Source organism: Neodiprion pinetum, chromosome 1, assembly GCF_021155775.2.
Source record: "Neodiprion pinetum isolate iyNeoPine1 chromosome 1, iyNeoPine1.2, whole genome shotgun sequence".
In the NCBI taxonomy this organism is placed as follows: Eukaryota; Metazoa; Arthropoda; class Insecta; order Hymenoptera; family Diprionidae; genus Neodiprion; species Neodiprion pinetum.
The window spans coordinates 24,663,235-24,690,033 of NC_060232.1; the positions used below are offsets into that span (position 1 = coordinate 24,663,235).

The window sequence follows — 26,799 nt, forward strand, 5'->3', positions numbered from 1 at the left end:
AATGCCAGTCAAAAACGATAATAACGATAAGTAATTCGCGTAACGATAACGAAAAAGCACGTCGCTTGTACAATGATACACGTTTCGTTCGAGCTGCCAAGTTTCGCGTAGTATTCGAATCGACAATAATTACAGTTACATCTTGTGAGTTGAAAATATTTGTGAATTCGTGTATCATTTGACGATGATCGGATAATGATAATGCGGCATTATGTATAAATATCATCCTACGTTCACCACGGTGTCTGACACATGAACATATCGCCGTATTATATACAGGGCCATTTTGAGTCTCGCCTAGGACAAAGGTGAAATCACGCAGACCATTATCCGCTGAGATATATAAGCATATTATTCGATTTCCATTCGTTTTTCGCCGTCTATAACATATATACCTACAAACGTGACGGCGTAGTCGGTTATAAAGAAAATAATTAAACGTCTTATCACCGTTTCGAGTTAGGTCATTGCCTATTCTGGTCAATGACAGAATATGGAGATGTATTTTAAACCGTGACTTAATACCGAGAGTCTACAGACATGCAGATAAATCATTTGAGAACTTTTTTAAGACAAGTGGAAAATTTAACGGTCAATACCGAATATACGTATGTATATACATATAATGCATAGCCCGCGGTGTTCTCAAATCCGGAGTACGGTATGTGATCATCCCGCTGCGGTGATCGAAGAAAAAAAAAACAATCAATTGTTCTTCGAGATCCGCAAACCGGATCAACGATTTCGCACAGGTTTTTCGATCACGAGTAAAATTCTTTTGCTAGAATTCTCTCCGTCGCGACTGGTTTTTCGACAAGATTCCATGTGTACGAAAGAGAAAAATGTCTTTCATTTAATTCCAAGGAAACAAAAACCTGCAAAACGAGTATTCTTCCAATTGCGGAGAATCACGTCTGCAGAATATTTGCAATAAACATCGGCAGCGAGTCAATTTTGGCTTGTCAACGCTTTAGATATATATCCTCGACAAAAAAGGATACTGGGTTTTATCGTTCCTGCACGCAAGATTCACGTCTGAAGCCTCGTTGCGATGGTTTAAACCTCTAACGCTGAATCCGAATCTCTGCTTAAAGAATTTCTACATCACAATTGAAAAAGTGGTCGAAAGGAAATTTCTCAACGTGGAATCGAAGCAACGAGCATCGAAAAATGCACTAGAGACAAATCAGTCCTTTTTATCGATCGAGGCATTTGGAAATTACGAGGCACGAACAAGAAAAAAAATAAATAAATAATAGTCTCTAAGCGGGAATATCGCGGTAAGATGCCAGACGGAAATAACAAATACGGCGATCATCAGAGCGTCGGATGTGAGAGACGCGTCATAGATAAACTTAATCTGTTAACCGCGATAAGTCGTGACTACCTACTGCAGCGTCGATTAAAGGAATGTAGGACGCCTCCGCATACCCTAATTAGCCTATGTGTATGTACGTATGTATCTACCTACATAACGTGCTCGTCGTTATGGGTAATTTCGTGGTTAATGGTTCAAGAGAAACATCACGTAATTGTCACAGATATTTAGGAACAGGTAACGAAGACAGTGCCGAGATTGCGTCTCATTGCCGTACATTTGAGTGCATTACTTATTATAGAATCATCCGGCTTGAACGACTCAAGGTAGATGCCGACTGGTAGGTATGACGTCACGTGGTCCAGCCCATGTCCGTATATGTATAAACTCTGATTCCCAAGGCCCGAGTGTCCGATTTTGTGTCTGCGTTACCATTCCGCGCGTAGTTTGCATGTATATACACGTCCCTTTTCATCAACCGTGAAAACGACGATACCAATAACGAAAATGCGGAACCAAAAAAAGCACCGCCGGATGTGTACGTTTGATGAACCTTATCGATTCCGATACGTGTAACTGAAATTTGGAGCAATACAACCAGTGCATCGATTTTTCGAAGTAGGGAACATAACTTTCGACAATTTCATGTACGGAATCTGAGTAAACTGAACAACCGTAACTTTTCGATTGAAAATTGATTTATAAAAAATCGTTGACGGGTTTCTTCGCCGCAACACGTTTGTCGTCAAACGATATTACGACGAGATGCGAATCAATTGATTTCATCGAGCGTTCAATCTTCTTTTGGCGCGACGATTGAATTCAATTCGAGGATCTTACGCCGTACATAAGCGTACGTAACGTGTCTGTGGATACGTAAGCATGAAGCAGTTTGCCGGTTCTCAGCCTCTTTGAGAAAGAGAAAAAAAAAACAAAAAAAAAAAAAAAATTCACCCAGTAACGATCCAAAGTGATGTAGGCAGGAGTATAGAGCTGTGAAAGTGCGCAATACTTAATATAATATATGACTCATTTCTAAATTTATACACGTACAACGTGTACGTATGAGATACGCGTATATTGGTAAGTTTTCAGTACGTTGACGCGAAAAGATGAAAAAAGAGAGAGAGAGAAAAAAAAACAACGACTCACGGATACCATCATCTCGACTTGAGCGAAGGTTCGATTATAACCGAACAAGATTTAAATTAGCGAGGTGAAAGAGCTGAAATATATCACTCGCGCAATACGTACAGGTGCATATAAATCGGCTCCGCGTAAAACTTAACTTATATATTAACTTAACACACTTGAACGTGAACGTATAAGACTTCAATGTATCTTTCGCGTATGACCCCATTTGCGAAATAAATTACGATTCGAGTTTCACATACCTATAGCCGTTTGAGATGGCTGTACGAGATTACGAAAGTCTCGGTATAATATCAATAATCCGGTCTTCGGAGGAATATTTGCTGATACGTACATCGATGTAAACTAAGTCAACTTACACACGATTTCATTATACGTCAGTTTTCAATACAGCTTGCATGCACGGCGAAACGGTCAAAGAGCATATTTACTTTTTTGTATAATTCGGAAAATACACGAAAATCAATATTGTTATTCATCAGAGTTGTGTGTTTGTTACTTGAAATTGCGCGGTCGGTGCATTTGGTATTTGGTACGCGACCTTCTCTCGAAGGTTGTTGAATATTTTTTTATACTACGTACGTGCGCAAAGATCGAGATGAATTTTCATTCGAGACTAATCTCTGTCGTAAATTTCGAATTGATTCTGAACTCTCGCATTTCGATTCGTCGAGACGCGTTATTCGTGGTAATGTTCTTCGTTCAATCGTCGTGCGATCAAAAGCAATTAAAAGGTGTCGACGCTTGACTTCAACCATTTAAGCGTATTTACCGTTGCATACTTTTAAATATCGACGTAGAGACGCGTCTGTAACTCACCCGGAGGCACTTGGGTAAAATAAAAAAAAAAATTCGAGAGTTCAGGAAAAAAAAAACGAAAAAGAAACTGCACGATACAATACATTGCGCAACAGGCCTGCGAAGCGGAAAAATATCAAAGCGTTTCGAGCAAACTTAGCGTGAGCAAATTCTTCATAGTTTCGAAACGACGATTTTACCCATACGTACATTCGATCGCGCAACGTTTTTAAACAAATAAATTGTACGAATGTGACGAAGATGATAAAATTAAAGGAAAAGATACCAAGCAAATTTAAATTACAAGCCGCATCCTAGTAATGCATAACACGTGTTACATCCACCGTACCGTAGTAAAGGTTGAAAGATAATATCCATCAAGCTAAAGTGTACTTAATACTCGATAATAATAACAAAAATAATGGCAACGGGTAATTAGCAGGTTCATTAACTGAGTGGACTGTACACAGAAAGGGTGTAGCAGGCAGGGAGGCAGGACTATGTTCTTTCCCGATAAGGTCACGTGTGCCGACTTATACACAATTAATTTGCACCGATGATAAACCGTGTGTGTACAAGCTAGGTAGGTACGCGTTATACGTCGTCATGTGTGTACAATACCTAGCTCGACTGCAGAGCGTGTACATATTAATATTAACATCGCGAGAACACACATCTGTTTATGATCTGCGATCGGAATCGTACGTGAATGTAGTTGCAGCTGATTCCATTTCCCTTCTGCCATGTTACGGGACCATTAATCATCCTGCGACCGGTTTACATTCGTTGTTTGACTGTGCTCTCTGCACGTGTAACGCAAATTGTCCTTTAACCCTTTCAGTCACAGTGAGATGCTCAGCGTCCCACCTCAAAAAATTCCACGTCCTAGTCTTATCACCGTTTATTTACAACTTCGAATGATCTTTGTTCGTGGTGTCCAATAAGAAAATCCGTAACAAATTCAAGAACATTTCTAGGACGCAAGAAAAGTTCATCGATAGTTTTCAGGATTTTTGAACGACAAGCAAAATTCAAGGACATTTCCAGGATCACTGGACACCACGTTGTTGCTTCGTATAACCCCGAAAACCGGCCCGAGTAACAAGTTTCGGTCAGAATCATTGAATTTTGATAGTTTTTTCGATATTACATCCGTCATATCGGATCCGCCGTGTTGGATTTAAAGATGTTCAGATTTTGACTTCAGATTCGTGATCAGCGAGCCCAAAAGCACCCGGGAAACCAAAATTGAGGCCAAGATATTGAGTTGAAAAATGAGTGACTGAAAGGTTTACGCATGTTTACGTATATCGATTCCGACAACAATACCGTGAACTGTAAGATAGCGATAAAAGATGTAAGAAATTCACCTGGATCTGCTTTTTTCGGATCCCCTAGAAAGCATTCGTTCCCAAGGCAGCATCGGAACTTTGGATCACTTTCCATTGGGAACATGGTTAATATGGCGACGTCTTCGTCCTTTGATTTAGCGCGTTTGATTCTCTCCTCGCCGACTGTTTTCGTTTGCAAATGCAATTTGTTTGCCAATCTATCGCTGAGCGCGTCTGTCGCCATTTTGTATATATATATATATATATATATATATGTATATACGTATGTTTGCGTGGGTGTGCGTATATTCTTAGCGACCGTGTCCTTTGTTTCGTCTCAAATTAATAGCTGGCTGGCACTGTTCGATTATTATTATCAGCAACAATATTTAGTTTCCTTTTACCGTCGAAAGTATGTATCGGGTTATCGTTATTTTTCTTCTTTTAACTTTACTCACAAATCACACTTTTGTATCATCAAGTCCAGACGTAGCTGTGTAGTGAATCAAAAATGAATCGAAACTTGGCTGCAATTTAAACTCGTCGTAACACTGACTTATTTCGAATGATTCGAATGCGGCGCTCTGCATCATACGGGAAATGATCTATAAAGAACCGATTAGTCCGTCAATTTGTCTCGACTTTTTATCTATGTTATAAAATTTGTATACTTTGAACCCATTTATGATATGCCGTCTTCGGCTACCGTATATGTACACAGGATCGTAAAACCGGTCTACTTGTAGGGTATTAAATTGGCTGATAAGACGAAGAAAATTACAAACAGAGGTAACAATTTAAATCAGGCGTCTATTTCTCTCCGACGATTCATTGATAAAGTAATTTGAAGATGATAATAAACCAAAAAATCCGATCAAAATCGCATATTTCAACCTCAACCGATGAAACTTGAGAAAAATTCATACGGACGAAAGAAGGAATTATACAAAGTGAGTAAATCAACGAGCGTATAATTTAATTAAAAGAAAATAATCCTTTCACGATCCGATGTAAAGGATATAATTTTAAATAAAATTTGATCTCAAATTTCTATTGGTTTTCAGAACTACGAACAACTTTTACGACAATTCAACAAGTTGTAAAAGTTAGAGGTTAGATAGTTTCAATCAGCACAGATCAAGATGAAATATCATAAATGTGTATACGTGATATAAAAAAAATATGTCAGTCCCGTTTCGTTCGCGCTGTCTCGTGACTCGTGAAAATTTAGCATCGTCAATTTTTTATTTATTTGTTGTTATTTTTTTTTTTGTTTTTTTTGGTCGGCGGGTGGAGGAGGGAGGGGGGAGGGGGGGGGGCGGGGGTCGGAGGAACTTCTCTTACGAATTCTTGCAAATCAAATATACCGTCGATCCTTGTCCTGTTTAAATAAACTTCTCGAGACTGAGTGTTGCTGTGGGTATCCTAGGATTATCGAGACCGGGGGGATAAAAGAAAATGATAATTAAACGCGAGTTCTCCAAACGATTGGTACGAAGGCTTACGGACTACTGAGGGCGGCTGCTTCACGACGCTGGAGTCACGACGGCGGCGGCACGCGCAACTCTCACGTACGTAAGTAATACACTCGCACCTATACTCCTACACTTCTGCAGTGTTTAGCCTACACGTTGGCCGTTTACGCGTAATCGAAAACGAAAAAAAAATTAAACAAATTGTTCCAGCCGCGGTCGTATGTTAGCCAAGATCGTTGGAAAAACAAATCGAAGTTGACTTTGACGATCCGACGAAGGAAAGAATTCGAACTTCGAACTACGACTTCAGATTCGTGATTGACGATTTTTTTTTTTTTTTTTTAGTACGCGAAATTTAGGTCGGGAAAATTTTTACTTTAAATTCGTGATTAGCGATTCAAAAAACGTCACGGTAACAATTTTGATTCAAATTTATTCATCCATTCTCAAGATATCACCGTTTTCATTTTGTATTGTGGAATTTCGTTGTTTAGATTATTGAAAAAGTACCGAACCGATCAGAGTCAAAATCTGATTAGTTCTAAGTTCGTGAAAAACCGCGTCGATTGAGATCAAAATCATTGGAATCCGATAACGCGTTCTGGAGATATCGTAGGACAAAAAAATTGATCACATATATCACGGGGTGATTACACTAACTTCCTTTTTTTTCTCTCTACAAACAGAGAAACGGGAAGTTAAGAAAGAAAAGGATTAACTTGAAGACATGTTTCATTCCGAAGTAACGAATCCGTGTCTGAATCAAACGATGGAGAAAAAAATTCATATTTCAAAAAGCTTGAAACTCGAAGGATAAAAATATATAGAGTGAGGATTGCAAAGAGACTGCGGTTAGAAGAAATTCTGTCGAGTCGGACGACGTATAATTCTTAATCGTTGATTAATCGACAAAGCTGTAATGTAATTAGCAAAAGAAATTATCTTAAAAGCGATCTGTCCGATTATTTATAGACAGCATCCATCCGATAAGTATAGCAAACGCTAATTATTTCATTTCCAATGAATAGAATTAAGTTGCGGAAGCTCCGCGCTTACGCCTGCAGTTTATCCGCAACGTATCTTGACAATTATTGTAAAGAAGCCGTGCTAATTTTTGTTTATCCACTGTTTACTAGAGAATTTTTCTGCTTTATCTTCTTCGTGCTTCGTAGTGATTCTAATAATGCTAAAATTCCCGTCGCCCACACGTACTGACAGATACAACAGATCTACGAGCAGTGATGTCATCATACACGCTACTACGAAACGTATGTATAAACGTAAATATACATATATACATATATATATATATACACCTATACATAATATACACAACTAACCGAATGGCTGCTGGCAATAACTGTGAAGATTTTTTTTCTTTTTCCATCTAATCAGGTATACATATATACTTAGTATACGTAGATACATAAGCAATAGTGAGATCGGGAAGAAATACCGCATGCAAATTTTATTCCCGTATTTTTCCGCCCAATGTAATAATACTTAATTATTTTTACGCGAAATAAATTTTATTAAGAACCTGGTATTTAAAAATAATTAATCTGAAGCGGCGAATAAATACAAAATTATCTTGATCCCGGTTTAGTCGAAAAATGTTCACCCATCGATACTGGTTTTAAAGCGTCGATTCAAAGACTTTTTGTTTATTATTTAAACGCAGTTTGAAAACTATACAAACATTCGTGAGTCTTGTTGCAAGTTGGAATGACATCATCTTGGAATTACAATCAGTATAATACAGGAGCCAATGATTAGCGAGTAAACGCGTGTTTGACATACACACACACACACACACATATATATATATATATATATACACACGTTACATACGTATAATATGTACACTGCCGTACGTCAAGTGTTTACGGAAATTTTTAACCGTGCGGTGAAAATTCCAACGGGATTAAAGCTGTTACATACACATTTGTGACAATATATTTTCAAAGGACTTGTGTGTCGCAAGTGGGCTTGAAGATACGTACTATGGTGATAAAAGGATCTGTTAATCGAACAAGTGAAAGAATAAAATATCCTTACAAAATACTTGGAGGACTTTGTTAAAAAATGAAGTGCTTGCAATAGTGTGGAAAAAGGTTTCGAATAGGCATGGTACATGCTATGCGTTACTGTATGGGTACATTAATACCGTTTTAGATAAGATAATAACATTCGGAGATTAAACCATCTCGACACTTCTAGGCGTGACAATTCTTCCGCGATATATATATTACACCTTTTTTTTGTTCACTTAAATACCTATTACAAGTGTGTCGACGAAACGTCAATCGAGAAGCAATATAACACATGTACGTACAGATAATGTCTGTTCTTCACAAATCTGGGTATAGGTATGATGGTTGATAAATGGGAATTATTTGGTAGCGAAAGTCGAGGTAAGAAGTTAAACTTTGACGAAACATTAAAGTTTCGAATGGTGCCTAACCCGACGCTCAAAGGTTCGAAAGGGCAAAATTCTGAAAGGGCAAAATGTCGAAAGGGCGAAATTTCGAAAATTTAGAAATCTGAAATATCAAAATTCCGAATGATCGAAGATTTTCAGTTCTGTGAATTTCTGGCTTGGCGAAATTTCGCCTCTTTGATCTTTCTTTGCTTTGGATTTTCCATATTTTTAGGTTCGCAATTCCGGTACATTCTGATTGTCGGTTTTTCTGATTTTTTACACCCACTCGTTGGGTAAACTACCCTGTGTAAATATATTTCAATTTCCGGAACTTTACTGTATCGAGACTTTATTTTTCGGAATTTGGCTCTGTCGAAACGTTATTTTTCGGAACTTTGCTCTATCGTGACTTGAATTTTCGGAATCTTGCATTTCGGAACTTTGATCCGTTGAATTTCCGACCATTCGAAACTTTGTTTTTTCATAAAAGTTGAATTTCTTTACTTCAAGTTTCACCATTAAATAATTCAGAATTAGGCGTTTTCGGAACTTTTCAAATTCGGAACTTCAACTCCACCTCAAAAGCTTGTATTTTTTCACTAAACAATCTATAAGACACTACAATTTTTAAAGAAAATTATCAAATTCTTCGTGAAAAACTATGCATATTTACAATTTTGTACGAAATAATACAGAATGTTCCATTTTTTTCAGCAAAAATTCGTATTAGTAGAAATTTTCACCAGGAATGCTACGGAATAACTTCATAATGTAATCGCTAAATGATGCGATGACGCTAAAATTGCTCCGAAGAAAAAATAGGATAACACTTTCCCGAATTTGTATAAGTATATCCGGTTGATTCCATGCCCGAACGGTTGCATTATTAGACTAGGATGAATGCCATCGTGATGTGAAAGTGTTTGTATGTATTCTGCAAGTTTCAACTGTTGTTTTGCCAACAATTCGAACGAATCGAATCGAATGTATGAAAGCTTTGAAACTCCTCACGGCTAATATTTTTCATCTTGCTTCGCATAATGCTCTAATTCAACATTTGCCCTTGATTCCTCGACCTTTATACGGTTCAAACTTGTGACCTAGATTTGGTATGCGCGAAAAAAAGGTGTTGAGCGTAGCTTGAATACAGACTTTATTGGGCGTGGGTTGGCGGCAAATTCAAAGACTCCGCTCTGACCCATTAAAACATGAAGTGTTAAGGTTCCGTTCCAGAACCTGCATTGTGACGTACGGGTGTGTAATTTTTTAAATAAGCAAAACCCGGTCCTCCATTCGTCATTCTAGATAAAATGGCACGGAAATTCTCTGCTAGGATCAAAAACTATTTCACTACTTCGTGGTTCGCGGTTTTCAAACCCTACTTTTTGCGCAATATGTAGGTAAGTTAAAACAAAGATGTCACGAGTAAAATACGTAGCGTCATTCGAATAATTGATGACTTGTCAGTATGATGTTATAACACTGAATTTTGCAACCATGATCGCGCACAGCTTTGTCAACTTTGTTAGTCAAACTGCAGCCTGTCCGTCGTTTAGAAATTCCATTCAAGTATAAAGAGCCAATAGAATTTGGCAAACTTGAGAGTTCCATGGCAAATATTATACTTATACATGGATAATAAACAATGTTATTTAGTTTTTTCATGAAATGTCATAATTTTATATCGCCAATTTCTATCTGTTACAACTGTGGAAGCGGAAAATCACAACAAACCATGATAAATACGTTTAGAACGATTCGGTCACTCTGATCGGCGCAGTGTAGCAATTCCGCCGTATCTTCCAAGTTTTGTAAAAACCATTTAACAAATTGTGGGTTTGTTTTGCGAGAAGTTTAAAACTTTGTGGCTGTCCTCCATTCATTGAACGAGAAAAATAAAACTTAAATGTTTCTGCCTGCCAAAATATTTTTCCTCAACTCACGTTACGCTTGCAATAAGTTTGTCAACATTAGCCATTCATTGAATACAAATTTTGGTGGGTGCTGTTTTAAAATCTGGATCCTCCTACGTTGGCGTGTTGAACTGAATGAAATTTTTATGCCCTGAATCATGGCTGTTTTTTATCACCGTATTCCCGCTGGTTATTCCTTTTACATCTGTGTAGTTTAAGACTTATAGAAGTTTGAGTAATTTTATGTTACAAGGTCTCAGAACAGAACGCTTGAGTATTTTCTATCAATAAGCAGCCATAGCTTCTTTATCGTGATTATAATGTGCGAAAAAAAAACAATTTCACAGATAAGATGATCTGTATCGGTATACGCGTACAGCCATTCAAGCTTACATGCCTAATATATTATCAAACTTTCTCAAATCTGATAAGCCGATTGGCGTTAATATGTGACACCAATTTCCCCCAACAATTGCTTATTGCTAAATGACCGAAATTGTATATCGTTTAACACCGAGTTAAAATTTTCTTCGCATCAATGCATACGCATGAATTTATGATCGAATGAAACTAATTGTAAGCCATTCGCACATTTACGCAAGCTACTTAACCGGTTCATGTTGGTGGTCCCCGACTCATTCCGGCTGTCGGATTTCAAATTAGAATTCACGAAACTCCCACACCTGAAATCCAATTCGGATAAGCTCGTTTCGTACGGTTCCCTTATACCGTATAATTCGAATTCTCGTTTTGTCTCTTCTTAAACATCTATTATGTGTTCGAATTAACGTCATCTCAATAATTGGAGTCCCGGTATATTACACCTACCTGAGTGCTCGTCAAAAGTCAGATCTTTGGCCGCGTTCTCTTGAGTTAAGCTCTGAAATGACCTAAGTTATAAGTGTCACGGCTCGACGAGAAACGGATCTGACGTTACACTGCATTCTAAGCCTCGTTATACAATTAATATAATTATGAGGGATTTTCTGCTAATTGCACGACGACGGTTTAAGATTACCGAATAAAATGTCCCCGGACCATTTTCACGCCGTGTTGTGTTTCGTTATTAAACGATTATTTTCCTCTTCGATTCACGCCCGTGCCAAAATCTTGCCAGTGTTGATTCGGATCAAAAACGTGTGAGATAGTGACGGTAAAAAGAGAAAACATGTCATAGATCGAAGAGAGTATCGATTAGACGTCTGGCACGTGTCTGCTTCGAGCTGTTCCCTGAATGAAATTGAAAAGAATCTCCGCCCATCGCCGCAGCTTTGCGAAAATTTGTGAGTGGTGGTTTGTCACGTGATTCAGGAAAGATCTGGGTCATATCTCGGGAAGCCAAGCGGTCTGAATAATTCTGAAGGTCGCACCGTTTCATACTTGCCAAGCCGAGGAACGGCTCGGACTGTCTTCCAAGTGGAGTGTCAACGATCGCCAAAAGTTATCCGATCAGATTACTCGGGGTAGCGTGGTGATAAAAGAGAAGAAGCACAGCTGGAGTGTGAATCTTGAATAAGTGTAACGTAAACGAAGGTACCGATTCCTTCAACTTTGCGGAATGAGAAAATGAGAAAATGAAAAATAATAATACGGATATCGCTGAGAGATGAACACCGATTCAGGGTTCCAGTTATCGAGGGCTTATATGTAATATACTGCCCGTAGACTGTGGTAATAATTGTTCGTGTCTGGGCCGGAACCTTGACTCGGTTACCTTAATAAGAAACGTCAAATGCAAGATACAGCTTCGTTCTTTCTCGCTTGTTCACGTCCGCCGCGTTCATAGATTTGCGCATATATTTAAAACAACATCTCGTACGGTTTGCAATTACATTCGCACTCTCGATTGACCGTCAACACACGTCCGTGAATCCATCCGGCATTAGTCAGACACGCGGGAATCGGCAATTGTGTGCGTAAACGGTGAATCGGTTCGTTGTACAGTCAAGTGAAAAGAAAATCGTTTGACAAAAGGTAATAAATAGTGTATCGATTCATTGCGGTTGCTGTATTGGGTGATCGACGATGGAGTTCTGGACAAGGTCCAACTTTTTCAATACTTGCGGTCAAACCCCGAATAAAAATAAGTATACATGTATGTACTAGGCAGTCCATTATTTTGTTTATTTTCAAATTTTTTTCATCTTTCTCGAATCTGAAATATTTTCTTACCTGCACGGAAGATTTCGCCGCATCCATCGCAACGACTGGCAAATTGAGCGTCGTAACAGTTGCCGCAGTAGATCTTGTCCACCTTACTTCCGAACTGTTTGTCGACCAATGAAACTCTGCACTTGTTGCAGAGGAAGCATGCCTCGTGCCAATGCTTGTCCTTGTACGACAGATCCTTGAACGTGAAACAAACAAAAAAAAAAAATAAAAACCATCGAGTCAGACTTGCAAACGACTTTGCGGAATCAGCTTATCATAGTTCACGTATCTTCGAGTGCTCAAAATACAAACGATGAGCAGCTTGCGAAGTTTGATGCTCGGGTTGTTTTGCTCACGACGATGGTAACTACGCAGATAGCAAAAACCACGGGAACAAGTTTCAACGGAGTATTAGTTCATGAGTCAAACGGGTTTAACAAACATAAATCATATGTTGGTCTCCGAGTGATCCGCACCATACGGACATTGCTTGGATAAAATACATTTTTTAGAATACACAACATCGCAGTAAAACACTGAACTTGTTCTTAACAAATTTAAATTCCCGTTCTCCGCATAAACTTGATACGAAAAAGGGGCTCAAAGTTACAGCGTACCGTTTCTTGAATTCGTTAACTCGTCAAGTGGATTCACTATACTTTCAGAAAGAATGATTTCATCGTTTCGTCACGAGCAGACAGTAAGCCTTTGATGCAAAATTTGTCTGCGGGAAGTTGATGAAAAAATTTTTTTCACTCCGAACCACGTGACGCAAAATAATTAGCATGTTGAAGGCAGAAAGAAAATGATTAAATTCACAGCAAAGCAGCTAGAACCGAGACAGTAAATCTTGCACGAAATAATAATAGTTTCTGTATACAGGCATAAAGCGGAAACACGCTTCTCTGAGTACCTCAAGTTATGGTATATATATATATATATATGAGAGTCGATTATGCGACCGAAACGTATATATGTATATATTCGTAGTTTAAGCATTGCGAACTAAGGTTGCTGCTGCTACATCATCGTAGTTATTTCTAGGAATGACAAATTACAAGTCAGTCACTACTGGCCATATTTCAAATATAAAATTTACGCGTCGAAATTATTTCGAAAACGTTAATGTCTCTCATCTTTCGCGATTTTTCGCGGTAAAAGAATGCAGTGAAAGTGACGTTCGTCTGAAATTTTTCACCGAATGCTTACAATCAGCCGAGTATTCGGTCATCGCGCCTATTCTGTATACCGGAAAACAATCGGTAAAAAAAATCATAAAAGTCAGGATAGGCAAAATTGAATTTTCGCTTAATCACGGGATGTGCCAACGTATTTAAAATTATAGTTACTTAATTGTCAACGTTCGGTGTCTCGAATCGTCGACGTGACTCGAAATCACTTGAGTTAAACGCTTATAAAATCGTTCTGCAAACGAGGATAAAAATCTGGAAGTCGGCGTACCTTCGAATCGATGCCGATGATCTTGCTGCACTCCTCGCATCCATTGGCGAACACACTCTCGTAGCACTTGATGCAGTAGGGATGTTCATCCCTGAGAACGTACCGCTGACCGGTAAGAGACTCGTCGCATTGCCAGCAACAGAAGTGGCCGCTGTGCCAGTCCTTGTTCATCGCCCTCGTGAATTCGCCACTGAAAATCAACTGCAACACGAAACCAGAGATTTCGTTAATCGTGTAATTACTCGCAGGTGCCACTGAGTGGTCTAAGTCCGAACTCGGCGATTGTAAGACACGTTCGTTGAACAAAAAAGTTGGAAAAAAAATCAAAAAAAAAGTCGAAACAGAACAAAATTGTGAAACATCTTATCGTTAGTGTGGAACGACATTTCAACGTTCGCCTTTCGATACGTGAACAGTATCCCAATTTCCAATCGAAGGCTGTACTCGAATCCTATGCCTTATTTAGTATCGTTTCGGGATTATATGATTCACAACGTTATGGCAAGTAGGTGACGGGGGCAAATCGAGATAACTGCATCGTTCTAACGATTCGTGCGTCAAACGAGAGTCGAAGAATATTTGGCAGGGGTTTGACATTCGTTCGCGAAAGCTGATTCATATCGACGGTACGAAATAACGGATTTTGTCAAAGTAATCTTATTACGTTGGTGAGTTGTGTGTGAAATTTTAAATTTCTTCAACCCAGAATTCATTTTTGTTCACTTTGCATTTGCTTTTTTTTTTGACTAAGAAGCAGAAGGTAGGCGGTTGACAGTATTAGTTACGAACGATCTTATTGATGACTGTGAGAAATGAAAACATCAGCCGATCGACAAATTCCCATCTAGTCGTTCGTTGATTGTCAATTGAAATGCTTGTTTCACAAGAGCTACTGACTACTCTTCGAACCAACGGAAACCACAATACAAGGAAGGTTTTTGAAATCATTCTCGATTTCACGTGAAAAAACAAATGTAACACAGACACAGAGTGATAAAGACCAGAGACTCAATTAAACAACTGCGTGAATGTACTTTACAATATATAATTCATGTATCAGAGGACGGCAGAAAATCGTGAATACAACGTATATTAATTACAACACATTCTGCAGGTATATTTATAAGGCAAGTGTTGCGATTACGAATGTTAGAATTAGCGTCGAATCAAGAATCGTCGGATCTGTTGGCGGATGTAAACATAGGAATTTACACAATATCTATATATACATATTATATGTACCTTGGATGAGTGCTGTTGTATGTGCTGGCTGGGTATCTGTATAAATATGATGGTCAATGCGTATGTAACAACGAATCGTGGACTGATGTGAATTCGGATAAACATATGCGTATAAAAATGTGACTGGATTGCATGATGCGAGTGAAAAGTGTACGAATGCTTGTATAATAAATCTCAGTTTCCTTTGCGAACGAATCGCGAGTTCTCGGAGTGCCACGGGTTCGATCTTTTCGTGCGTCCAAATTTAGCCGAACTTGAGAGAATCTTAAGGTCGTCGTATCACGTACTATCTCAGTCACGAAACATTGTCGGGGATGAATTAACGCCCGTACAGAAATTTCGTATGGAAAGATTTGGTACGACGTTAGAATCAGCCGGTCGCGTGATGCGTGAAATAAACGGTGTTCAGAGCTCTTCGTGACTCGATTCAACAACGATTCGAACGGAAATAGATCGGAATTGAGCGGAAACTTTTGATTGCGCAAGTTCTCAATTCCGTTCGATTCGTTCCAGGCAACCTTTGATTCGTTTCTGTTCTCGAAAAGGATGGTAAAGAAAGAAAAGAAAGAAAGATAAAAAATTGACGCGACCGTCCGTGGCAGCCAAAGTAACGTTCGAAGTATCGAAACCGGGTATCATAAGTGCGGACAGTGTTCCACCGTCAGCCAGCACATACTTATCGATGGCGTTGTCATGGTTGTTCTGGGTGCTGTCAACCTCGGTGATAGTGACCTCGGCGTTCTGGTCGTGACTCTCCCTACGCTTCGTGGTTTTCTTCACTTTACGAACTTTACGCTCCGTCGTGGTGTACACTACACTGTTGTCTACATCCGCCATTTCTGTCGAACTTAATAGTGCCTCGATTGAAGGTTGGGCACGGAAAGATTTCTCGTCGTAGAGATAAACTCTAGGCAAAATAAGACGGATAGTCGGCGAGGGTGACGGCTGAAGAGACGAGGGTGAACAAACTTCTTGACGACGACTTGAGAAATCGAGGGTTCGAGACGGTCGTCCGGACAGTACCGCGACCCAATAGAGTTTGCGAACTGACTGAAATCTAGGACCCAATCCCTGGCCGTCTCATCATAACCGGGACGCTATTTTCGGCTTCCCGACGACTCCAGAAACCCGCGCGCTTCCCCTTCTCGTGGACGCGGCTGCAGTGTGCCGGGTGCAACTTTTCTATACGCCTCGCGATATCTTTCGCAAAACATACCTTAGCCGAATACGCGTCGAATACTTTGATCGTTGTACGTTATTTTCGTATCCAACGGTTATACAAGCGCCGGTCGGCCCAACGTACATTCGCGCATTGTTAATTTCGGATTACAGAATCGCCTCTAACTCCGCATTGTAAAGGAATTTACTCGCGATTCTCACCGTGAAAACTGTACGTAAAATTTATCGCACGTATCGCACCTTTGTATACTTTACTTGCAGAATTATGGATTATATATACAGAGGTTTTTAGTCCGAAGCCAAATTTAATGATTCGTATTTAATTTAGTAGAATTCTTGGATTCAGATAAAATATCTCGATTCTTTTTCCATAAATACCAATTTTAAGGCATAAAGACAATTATACGGTATGTTTTAAAAAATTAATTCAACCACCCAAAGACTCTCGATATTTAAATTGCACAAATTTCTCTTGATTCTTTGCATGGGAAAAAAAAATATATATATACACGTATATATATATATATTTCGTGAACGAGTAACACATTCGCTTGATTGAAATACAGCTCACTCCATTCGAATACTACAAGATAGTTGAATCCAATAAATTTACTCTGACCAATCAACTCTTAACTCGTTCAGTATGTTCGATTTGACAAGCGAAACATATTTAGACGAAGCCAGTTGGATATAACTTCCGATCTCCGTAATGATAACATTTTTTTTTCATCCAGTCAAACAAATCATGATCGATTCAATTATAGATTAATTGGTAGAAATATGTATATAATCTATTTGATTAATCAGTACTTCCCTCGGTACTTGAGTGGAATGAGGTGCATGCGAATCAACCTAATGGGTAACCAGCTCTTCGGAATATGTTTTCGTTCAGCGAGCAGAAATACTTTCAGAGTAACTATTTTTGTAGAACTTGAGTTAGTTTTTAACACAGCCTTTCCGGTACATCAGTTGCCTCTACAGCCTCTTGGATAAAAAGCCACGATATATGAAACATCATCGTGTGCACTGTTTGTATAAACGGTGTACAGTTTGCATCATTCGTTGAAAACCTTTGACATTCGATATGACTACTTGAGAATGTATGTACATATGGTACAAGCATCCAATTATTTCGCTCTCACGTTTTGACGTTGTAAGAAATATACCACAAAGAGAAAAAAAAGAAAAAACTGTATATTCCTGAACAGAAATGGCAGGTTGGACTGTTCCAGTTACCACCAATATACCAACAATTGCAGTATTATTCCAGCAAATTTCAAAAGTCAGGCGTGATTCGTACTTTGCGACACGACTTTTACTGCAGCAATCGCCTCTAGCTACGAGAGGAGAAATCTCTGAGATCTTGACTTTTATTCCACTGTACCTGTGCCACGGGTATACTGACGATAAAACAGACAAGTAAACGACAGTAATGTTGCCACGTTTTGAAATAAGTTCTCGGATAAACGCCGGTTCTCCGAAATTATTCATTTTTCAACCGTGTAACGTTCCCTTGATTGTGCTGCAAAATATCTGTATGCCCAAAGCGTTCTTGCCCGGTAATATTCACGTTTGATATTTCTCGTAAATTGAGCTCCACATACACGATGGTGTAAGATGGAAGCGAAAGGGTGCGGCAAACTTTGTTGCGAGTTGTAACGGTGAAGTGTTTCGGATTCCACTGCTCTGTAAGCATAACCTCTCAGCATGCGTTTCTATTTTGGGGTGTCTGTCCGCTGTTGCTATCAACGAAACGGAATACACACCGCCGTAAATGCCTACATTACATTCGTTACATTTGCACTTCACCTTCAACCAGATTCAACGAACCTCAGTTTGCCATCTACGTTTTTACTTCCACGAACCTTCTTGGACGACCTATTTTGGATTATAAACAACGCAATTGTACAATCCGCACGTCGACATTTTACCTTTACATTATACCCACGCCTATGTATATTGTATTCATTAAATTGATGCATTAGACGGCTGTGGGAGTAACTCAGCCTTGAATGACGTGAAAATGGCCTTACGAGCAAGAGGAAATTTGAATAAGAATTTAAATTCAACGAGACTAAAAGACGAAAAGCGTACATGCTCTCCGAACAGAAATGCCTGCTTAGTCCAAAGGTAAACTTGAACACCTTTCAACCCATAAAAACTCCATAGATAGATATAAGGCAATTAGAAGGGAATGCGTTTTGATTTATAAAATGAAACCTGGTTCAAACCGAATGGAACAAAAAACGTCAAAATCTCATGCGAGGATTTGAGAACGATTTCATCAACCTCGTATTTTGTTTATACAGATTAGTATCAAAGAATTATGTAACACATTCGGCAATAGCTGCGAGTAAAAAAAAAGAATTTCTTTGATAAGAAAAATTCACAAAGCACTCATCTCTGTAGGGTAGCGTGAAATATGTGAGTGCTTAAATAAAAACGACGCCTCACCAATCCGGGTTATACGCTGAACGATAAATCGTGGGAAACCCGATACCCACGAAATGAGTATTCCGACAGTAGAACGTATCTACGAACTCTCTGCGTGAAAATTGAAAAAGCTTTGACCCGTCTCCTCTGAATAGACCTGCATAAAAATTGAGTCATGCGAAGAATTGTATTTGCACCTAGATCTGCACTCGGTTACGGTACGAGACGAAATCATAATCATCTGCAGACTTGCCAGCCGTTGCCGAGTTATTTTTACCAATCCTCGTGAATCGACCGGTGTGAAGATTGGGAAAGGGAAATTCTTTGCGCACCGTACCAAATCTTGTTTAGCTCGATTATCAAACGAGAGGTAAGATTTTTATCTTATTATTCTTCGTGCGTTGTGATGTGCCGACGGTAAGTTTTGCTGGCGAGAGACTTCGCTGTGTATCGATGTTCGATTTTCAACGTTTTTTCGACACCTTATGTACCTGACATTAGTCTTTTTCGTCAAGCGTCGCCTACGAGTCATTATCCAATATCCGCGAGTGACACGAAAAGGCGTTCCGATATTCTGTCTCGTTTTTTCATCATCGTTTCCATCGACTATCGACACATCGCGCGGCTCCGCCAAGCCACTCAGAAAGTCTTGAGGACGAGAAGATCGTTTTGACACGGTGCCAAGCAGGTGGTTCCGGAGAAGACATTCGACTAACCGAATAACCGACGGCGGAGGCGTCGCCGAGAAAAATAGAATGGTGAAATAAATAAAGAATCGGCCGACACGGGTTATGTGGGCCGGATTTTTCCACACATCACCAATGACGCCTGTTTCCCCGGATAACGAAACCTTCTAGAACGATGGAATAAAATTATTACGTTTCTTTCCTCTTCGAAGTTCGCCGTCGCTTCACCGAAATAGCCGCGTCGTCGAGAAAAACGACGACTGTAATATTGAATTTCTCGTTCTTTCCAATCCCCCCTTCAACATCATCCATTGAATATTTTATCAGCCAGAATGAATCTCTCGTCGCTTCCCCCCCCCCCCCCCCCCATTGCGAATTCATGGATCGATTCGATCGTAAGTAGAAACGGCGAATATTCGATCTTCCAATTCGCGACTGAAGCTGCTGCTCCTACAGATTTTGGTAAATCTTTACGAAAGTTCCGACTTGCCACCGACTGGCGGAATGTTAAAGTGAGACTCGGTAACCACGAAAATATTGCGGAGGAAGGCAGGAGCTGACGTTTGATATTTTGGGAGACCCCACGCTCAGCACACGGCACCAACAACGCCGGTGTAGCGATGGAAGAGTCAGCCGATGAGACACACGCGAATGTAAAACACGTTTTGTAATATCACGCTTTAACGTTCAGTCCGTCTTAATAAATCTATCTGTTTACTTTGCTTTTTATTCTTGTCCGTGAAATTACAACGGTTAATCAAACGGCAAATTTCAAAGTCTGTTACGAGTCGGTTGTCGATCTAGAAAGCCCGATTTAAATCCGAGTTACATAAGAATATGTAATTTGAACTGTGTCTGGACGAGAGATTTCAATTTCCCTATCAAAATACATCGTAAAAATATTATACTATCAAACGCGTGTCTCTGCCAGATAATAAAGCATTCCCGGCATAAATGAAAAATGGATCTATCTGTCTCTGACTCAGAGTTGATGTATTTTTAATTTTTTAAACGATAAAAGCTCAAAGAATGATCTACATTCCGGGCAGAAGTATGGCCTCTTGTTTTAGGGAAATAGGAATCCTCTGTCATCGCCCGGTGGTTAGGGTAGGTCGGGTAAAAATAAGACCAAACAAATTGTTGCGCAACGTTTCGTTACATTTCAACGGAACGATAGACAGGAAATGGGACCGGTAAGATCAGCTCCTTGGCTTCCAATTTTACCCGGTTTCTTCAAAACTGTTAATGAGCTTGAAGCGTTAGACGAACGCCACCGCGAGGGGTTTGAAATAAAATTACCCAAAAAGCCTTGTCCGAGCCGGTATCAGGAACGGAGTATTTTATGGGATCAGGGAAGTTTGATCCGTCCTCCGCGTCCTTGAACTCTTCGTCAATGAGTTCATCGAGCATTTCCGATTGCGTTTTGAAGGTGGACGGACGTTTCGCGTCGTTTCTCTGAGTGCTCGAACTCCCGGAGTTCTTCCTCGAGTCTTCATCTTGACTCCTGCTCTCGCTTCTGTCCGTCTCCAGAAGTAAGCTTTTCACCTTCTCGTAGTCATCCACGTTGGCGTCTTCGAAGCTGGACACTCTGATCGGCTGTTTTAAATTCCGAGGCTTTTCTACGGACGGTGCAAGCGTCTTCGTAACAACAATGTTCGCGCAATCTTCCTTCGAGTTCCGAACTGACCCGTTGAATCTCCTCTGTTTAAACGACTTTTTTCGCCAATTACCCATCGCCGAAATGTCTCGTCGACTTTCGGACAAACCCGTCGCAATTCCACTGTAATCCTCCGCATTTTCGTCCTCCGAAATGTATTCCTCAAAGCTAGTTTGAACTTGGACGGAAACACTTTGCCTGCTTTCCGACCTCGACGTGTTCGTCGCCTCGTCGCACTTGGAATCGAAGTCGGTCGTCTGTACGGATATGTCAGATTTCCGTCTTTCCGGCTCTCGGATTTTCTTAAATTTCTTCGCATTCAAAGTCTCCGCGGACTTGCTTATCTCCGCATTTTTGGATTTCAGCCGCGTTGCCTTTCGCACGATCGTTGTCCCCAAAGATTTTGATGACTTCGGTACGTTTAAACCACTATCCGCAACTTCCTGGTAATCACTCACTTCCTTCAACTTTCCATCGCCGTCCACGTGTTCTTTCCAAATCTCAGACGACTTGGACAAGTTTTCAGTGTCATTGACAGACGTCGAGCTTTCCAAGGCCGTTACAACGTCCGACGAATGCTTCGAAATGCTTTCCACATCGTTGACAGATTTCTGGAGTGAAGCGCTCGAACGTGTCACCTTGATGTCACCCAAGGACGATCGTCCGGACTGACTGGCGACCGATGAATTATCGATCGAGTTCCTAGTCGGTACTTCGTTCCCCGAATCATCATCAAACGAGTTTTTCCTCTCACTTGACGTAGACGACGACGAAGATGATCTAGACTTTCTCCAGGCATCCTCAGTCGAATTTTCAAATGGAATAGGGGTGGGAATTCTTTCGTACTTTTTCGTTGTTGGAGTCGGTATCAGATTCAGGTTCTTCAATATCGAATTGATCTCCTGATCCTCTCGATACGATATACCGTCTTGATGTCTATCCCTGCAATCGTGCTCAGCAGTCTGGTTTCCGTAGTAGGGCTGAAAGTCGGGATTCCATTCGTCTTTGGCTTCGTATTCGTTCAGACTGAGCCTAGAGTCCGGCCTAGAATTGCCCACAATGTCGCCAGTGCTGCAGTCGGAAAGTGTGCTCTCGTCAAAGTGCCGGTCCAGGGTCCGCAGTTCACCCTTGACCTTGATACTGTACTCGTGAAGGTTTTCCAACTTGTGCCTGACACCTCTTGGCAACCCTACCCCACGACGGTGGCTGTAAGTGCATAGTGAATTGACGGAGCTGTGTCTCTCCGATGTTTCCGAGTGATAGGACAGGCAAGGTGCTGCCGGACCCAACGACGGTGTCAAACCGTCCGAAACGTGACGGAGACAAGCAAGGAGTTCAAGAACTCCAACGCAGCCGATCAAAACGGACATGAGCAGCCCCATTTCACTGGCAATCAGCGATCAGCCTTTGACATCGTCCCTTGGGGAGAAGAAGAATCGAGGAGAAGGAATTATTTTGGCACGATCGACTGCATTTTTACAATATGCAACGCACGTTCCAGCTCAGGAAAATCGAGCAGAGTCGAATAGGATTTCGTAGAGATATGCCGTCCGGCTGTAGGCGGACCGGTGTGGGTCGGATGATTTATCTATTCGTCCTATTTTCGTTTGGTGTTTCGTTGACTATTCCAATTGGAGGGGGCACCGAATCCAGTGGAGGATGACGCCGTGTCCGACCGTACGACCGTTCGGATGTTCAGTCGTCCTGAGACACCTGGAGGCGATAGAGGTTCTCGCATTTGATTCCTCCTTGATATTCTCGACACGTATTTTAGGCATCGACTGTTGCTGTTGAAGAACAGCAATAATTACTTTGTCAAGGGTTTCGGTCACCGACACTGTTGACCGAGGGCCGCTTTTCGTATATTTCAACGTTTCCCTGATACTTCTCGCAGATACGAACGCGCGTATGAAACGCCCACCGAATAAGAAGATTTACAACAAGCATCAAGTATACGATAATTTACGATCGTTACCAGGCATCGTTTACGGGGTCACAACTGGATCCTCGGGCACCCGCGGCGGCGTTGATGCTTCAAATCGCGAGTCATCGGCTCCCGTCACAAAGTTACATAATTCCATATCAACCCCCGCACTTGATCATCGCGCACCCCGCTCCCAACCCTTGTCCTGTCAATATCGAGATAGACCATTATCCATCCTGACTGAGGGCGGCTAGTACACTGCTTTATTTTATGCGAGTAAAGACCGGGCGAGATACCGTTTGGCGGTTTTGCTGGTTCGTCGCTTCACCACGCGACAGCTAATGTCTAAAGTTAGCTCCGAGTCCCTGGACGCGCATCGTGTCCTTAATGTACTCATCGATGGCAACGTAATAATCTTTCGGTGTCTTTGCTTGGCTCGTTTACGCGCCTTGGCACCAGCCAAATCGGGCCTCGTTTAACGGCCAAATCAAGGTATAAGGTCGCTGCGCCGCAACACCTGTCAATGTTCCTTTCGGATGACCAAAACCGGCGCCGAGCCGATCAATCGGGACCGAAGATCGATGGCTTCTTTCCGATGATAGATTCAAAGCCGTCGCATCGTACGATTCAGGATATTTTCATTCATCGGGAAATTTGGAATAGCACTGTTTATTTTTTTAATCGGCTGCGCGATAAAGCAAATTTTGATTATCGTTACAGCGCTAAGAACAGTACGCCTCGTCTCGTGCGGTTTTATTTCGGTAGTAAATTTATTGTTATTCGGGTTACCTCATCCATCTGACGTCACGAGAATCTTTGATACTCGGTTTTGCGCGCGGTGCAATTCTGGACGCGGTCCAAGAATTATCAAAACTTACTTCGTACGCCTAGGGCCTATTGAACTTCGATAGATTATTTTTATACCCACTCGAGTTGTCGGCTGTTGTGGAGAGAGAAAAATTTCAAAAATAGTTATAAAAATTATAGAAAATATGAGTCACCTGGCGAGGACTTCTCTCGTGTTTTACGAAGGACCCGCACTGACGACTGTATTTACGATCATCCGTTACAGGCTCGAAGCAGCGAACATCACGGATCAATTTTTCAAAGCACCAGCGAAAGTATTTTAATCCAGAATCAACTCGTATGTTGTGTTGAATCTCAGTTTCCGCGCAATAATGCGAGAAGGCGTTTTCAACTGCGGGTGTTTTGGAAACAAGCTCGAAATGTCAGCAGCGAAAATAAATTTTCACTCATCGCGTCTTATCGCAACTGAACAAAAACATTTTTCAACCTTTGCCTGTGCTTCTTAACGTCGTTGCGGAATAATTTATAATATCAATGACACGTTCATCGTTATAAATAAAGTTGTACTACGTGTCTGTAGCCACGGACAGCTATCCATTTTACACTTTCTATCTATTTATTTACTTTGCTTTGTTTTATTTCTCTTCCTCGATTAAGCCTGTGAGAACACTTCACTTTAAATTCCTGCAGAATATAGAACGATCCAAAATTAGCTTACGCTAGATGGTCGAGCTTTTTCCATGCAAGTAGTAAGCTGCATCAAAGATGCCAAGAAACCTTGTTGCACCCTCATCACTTATTACCGCGCATTAATTCTTCCGAAACTTCCAAATTTCTATGCAAAAATCTTCATGACAATCTAATTTAGCTCGCAATTACGTTGAACAATTTTACAATAATATTCGACAGTTCCGTCAACATTGAATAATCAACCGTATTAAGAAAACGAGCATCATGAATCGTATCGGAATATCGTACACGTACGTACAAGTTATGGATGTTTCGATAAATCATGACTATTGTTACAGTGTTATTATACCCCCTGTGGTGTAAGTTTGACGTAACACCTCGGAACACGATAGGAGAGATTAATATCTCGAGGCAGTAAAATCCTGCTATTACTGTCATGTTATGAGATCTCCTCAACGTTCTTATGACGTAAAACGAAGCAAAGCTCCGCTGCAAATCAATGCCATTTGACAGTTACGGGTTAAACCATATAAAAGTTCGAAATTTATTAATCAAACCTTCAGCGTTACTGAGACTGTAATTTGTTAGATACGTTTCGTTGTATAATTAAAATGCTGCTATCACACATACGCCATGCGACACTGAAAAAAGTTTCAGTTTAAAAATGTCGTACGAGGCACGAGCGGATAGTTTGCACTGAATTTTTCACACGACCGAACCGTCAACAGGCATGTCAAGTTTGCCAATTCTTGGCACATGATCCGTATAGGAATCAGGCATTGACATTCTGTCGTTGTCGACGATATAGACGAAGGTCCCATTTCCTTCCCAACGATGAATTAAATCTGCATCGACATTCGTAATGTAAATATCACAATTGCCTTCACCCGGCAAGAGGTTATCTCTCTTGTTAAACACGAGAAACAATCAAGTATGCAAGGCATAAAATGCACGCTGCAATTCGCCCACTGACGAATCTCCGACGTCGATGATACGGTGAGACGACAGCTCGAGGCGAGGATCATTATATATAATTGGTTGTAAACAAGAGTGTTTTGCATTTTACTGCCAAAGGTCCAATTAAACCGTGATCGGAATTAGCCAGAGGCTCGTTACGCCGGTGTGTTCTTTAAGACTCTCCGATCTCGGGCAAAACGGAACAATGTCAAAGAGTTATTTTTGCCAGTGACCAAACCTTGCTGCTTAGTTACTTCTTGGTCGTTCAGCCCACAGCCAATATAATATACGATGCCACGGTCAACTGCATCGCCCTGCACCCATTGAATACGCCCATACTTGGATCCGCAGCTCTCGCAATTTTCGAATCATCCCCTTCCAACTCGTCAGGCATACAATTAACGATCTCCGTTATATACGGCAGTAAATAGTGATCTCAGCGATGGAATGGCGAGGGTCATTTCCCGACGGAAAAAGTTACGAACACTGGAGAAGAAGACGAGGAATGCACACCTTCGGAGGAAATCATTTTTCAGAGAACAGACACTTCCGACAATTAGAATTTGGTAAAAATATGTTGTTCTAATTAACGTCAAGCCAGCGAGACTTGTGGTGGGACAATTTTTCAATTTACATTCCCGTCTGCAGGTATGAAAAGAAAATTTAACAACGACAGTGATCGATGGGAAAATTGCTGTCAAAAATTAGATCATAATGATATTCCAGCCACATATCACCAGCTAGAGACGTATGCACAGGGACTTAAGAAAAAGAGAATGAGACACTCAAACCGACACTATAGCCGCTTGTTTTCATGCCTGCAGTCTTTAACTACCAATAATTTACTGGAGATTTATGTCAAATGTATAATGATCGAAACTGTAAGAGAAAAGCCACGAGGTCTCTGCAATTTTCTGTTGCACAGTGTCCCAGATTACAAACACGCCTGTAATTACCAGCTACTTGAACTTTGTACCTGTTCATGCTGTTTGCCTCCCCTATTCGAATTTTTGTTCGCGGTTTTTTTTTTTGCATGATTGAAATTTGCGACTCAATAAATGAGCGTTACTATTTGTAACCTCCGTATTATCGTAGAGAAATAAATTCAGTTGTAAAAAAAAAAGATTTCTTTAAGTAACACTGGTTTGGTCGAAAGCGAAACGATTCTGTAGAATTTATTGCGACCAACAAATCTCAAGAGTT

General features: G+C 40.6%; 1 protein-coding gene and 1 long non-coding RNA gene across 14 annotated transcripts in view; one reads left to right on the plus strand and one right to left on the minus strand.

Moving 5' to 3' along the window:
• Window positions 1–26,799, minus strand: part of Lmpt (four and a half LIM domains protein limpet) — an 83,048-nt gene that overhangs the window by 8,912 nt on the left and 47,337 nt on the right. For 5 of the 12 annotated variants that reach the window (XM_046636732.2, XM_046636733.2, XM_046636731.2 and 2 more), the window contains 2 exons: window positions 14,022–14,222; window positions 12,582–12,756 (listed from right to left, as the gene is read on the minus strand). In XM_046636732.2, coding sequence (XP_046492688.1) covers window positions 12,582–12,756; window positions 14,022–14,222 — 376 coding nt within the window. Of the gene's footprint in view, window positions 1–4,638; window positions 5,205–5,943; window positions 6,105–12,581; window positions 12,757–14,021; window positions 14,223–15,939; window positions 16,330–20,860; window positions 23,151–24,143; window positions 24,298–26,799 lie in introns of those variants that run through there. The other 7 variants (XM_046636736.2, XM_046636725.2, XM_046636735.2 and 4 more) reach the window with 7 other exon arrangements.
• LOC124224675 (uncharacterized) overlaps window positions 6,037–26,799 on the plus strand; it is a 28,063-nt gene continuing 7,300 nt past the window's right edge. Inside the window, exon 1 of one of the 2 annotated variants that reach the window (XR_006884921.2) lies at window positions 6,037–6,174. This is a non-coding gene — a long non-coding RNA (uncharacterized lncRNA). Of the gene's footprint in view, window positions 6,175–25,720; window positions 26,163–26,799 lie in introns of those variants that run through there. The other variant, XR_011177729.1, reaches the window with a different exon arrangement.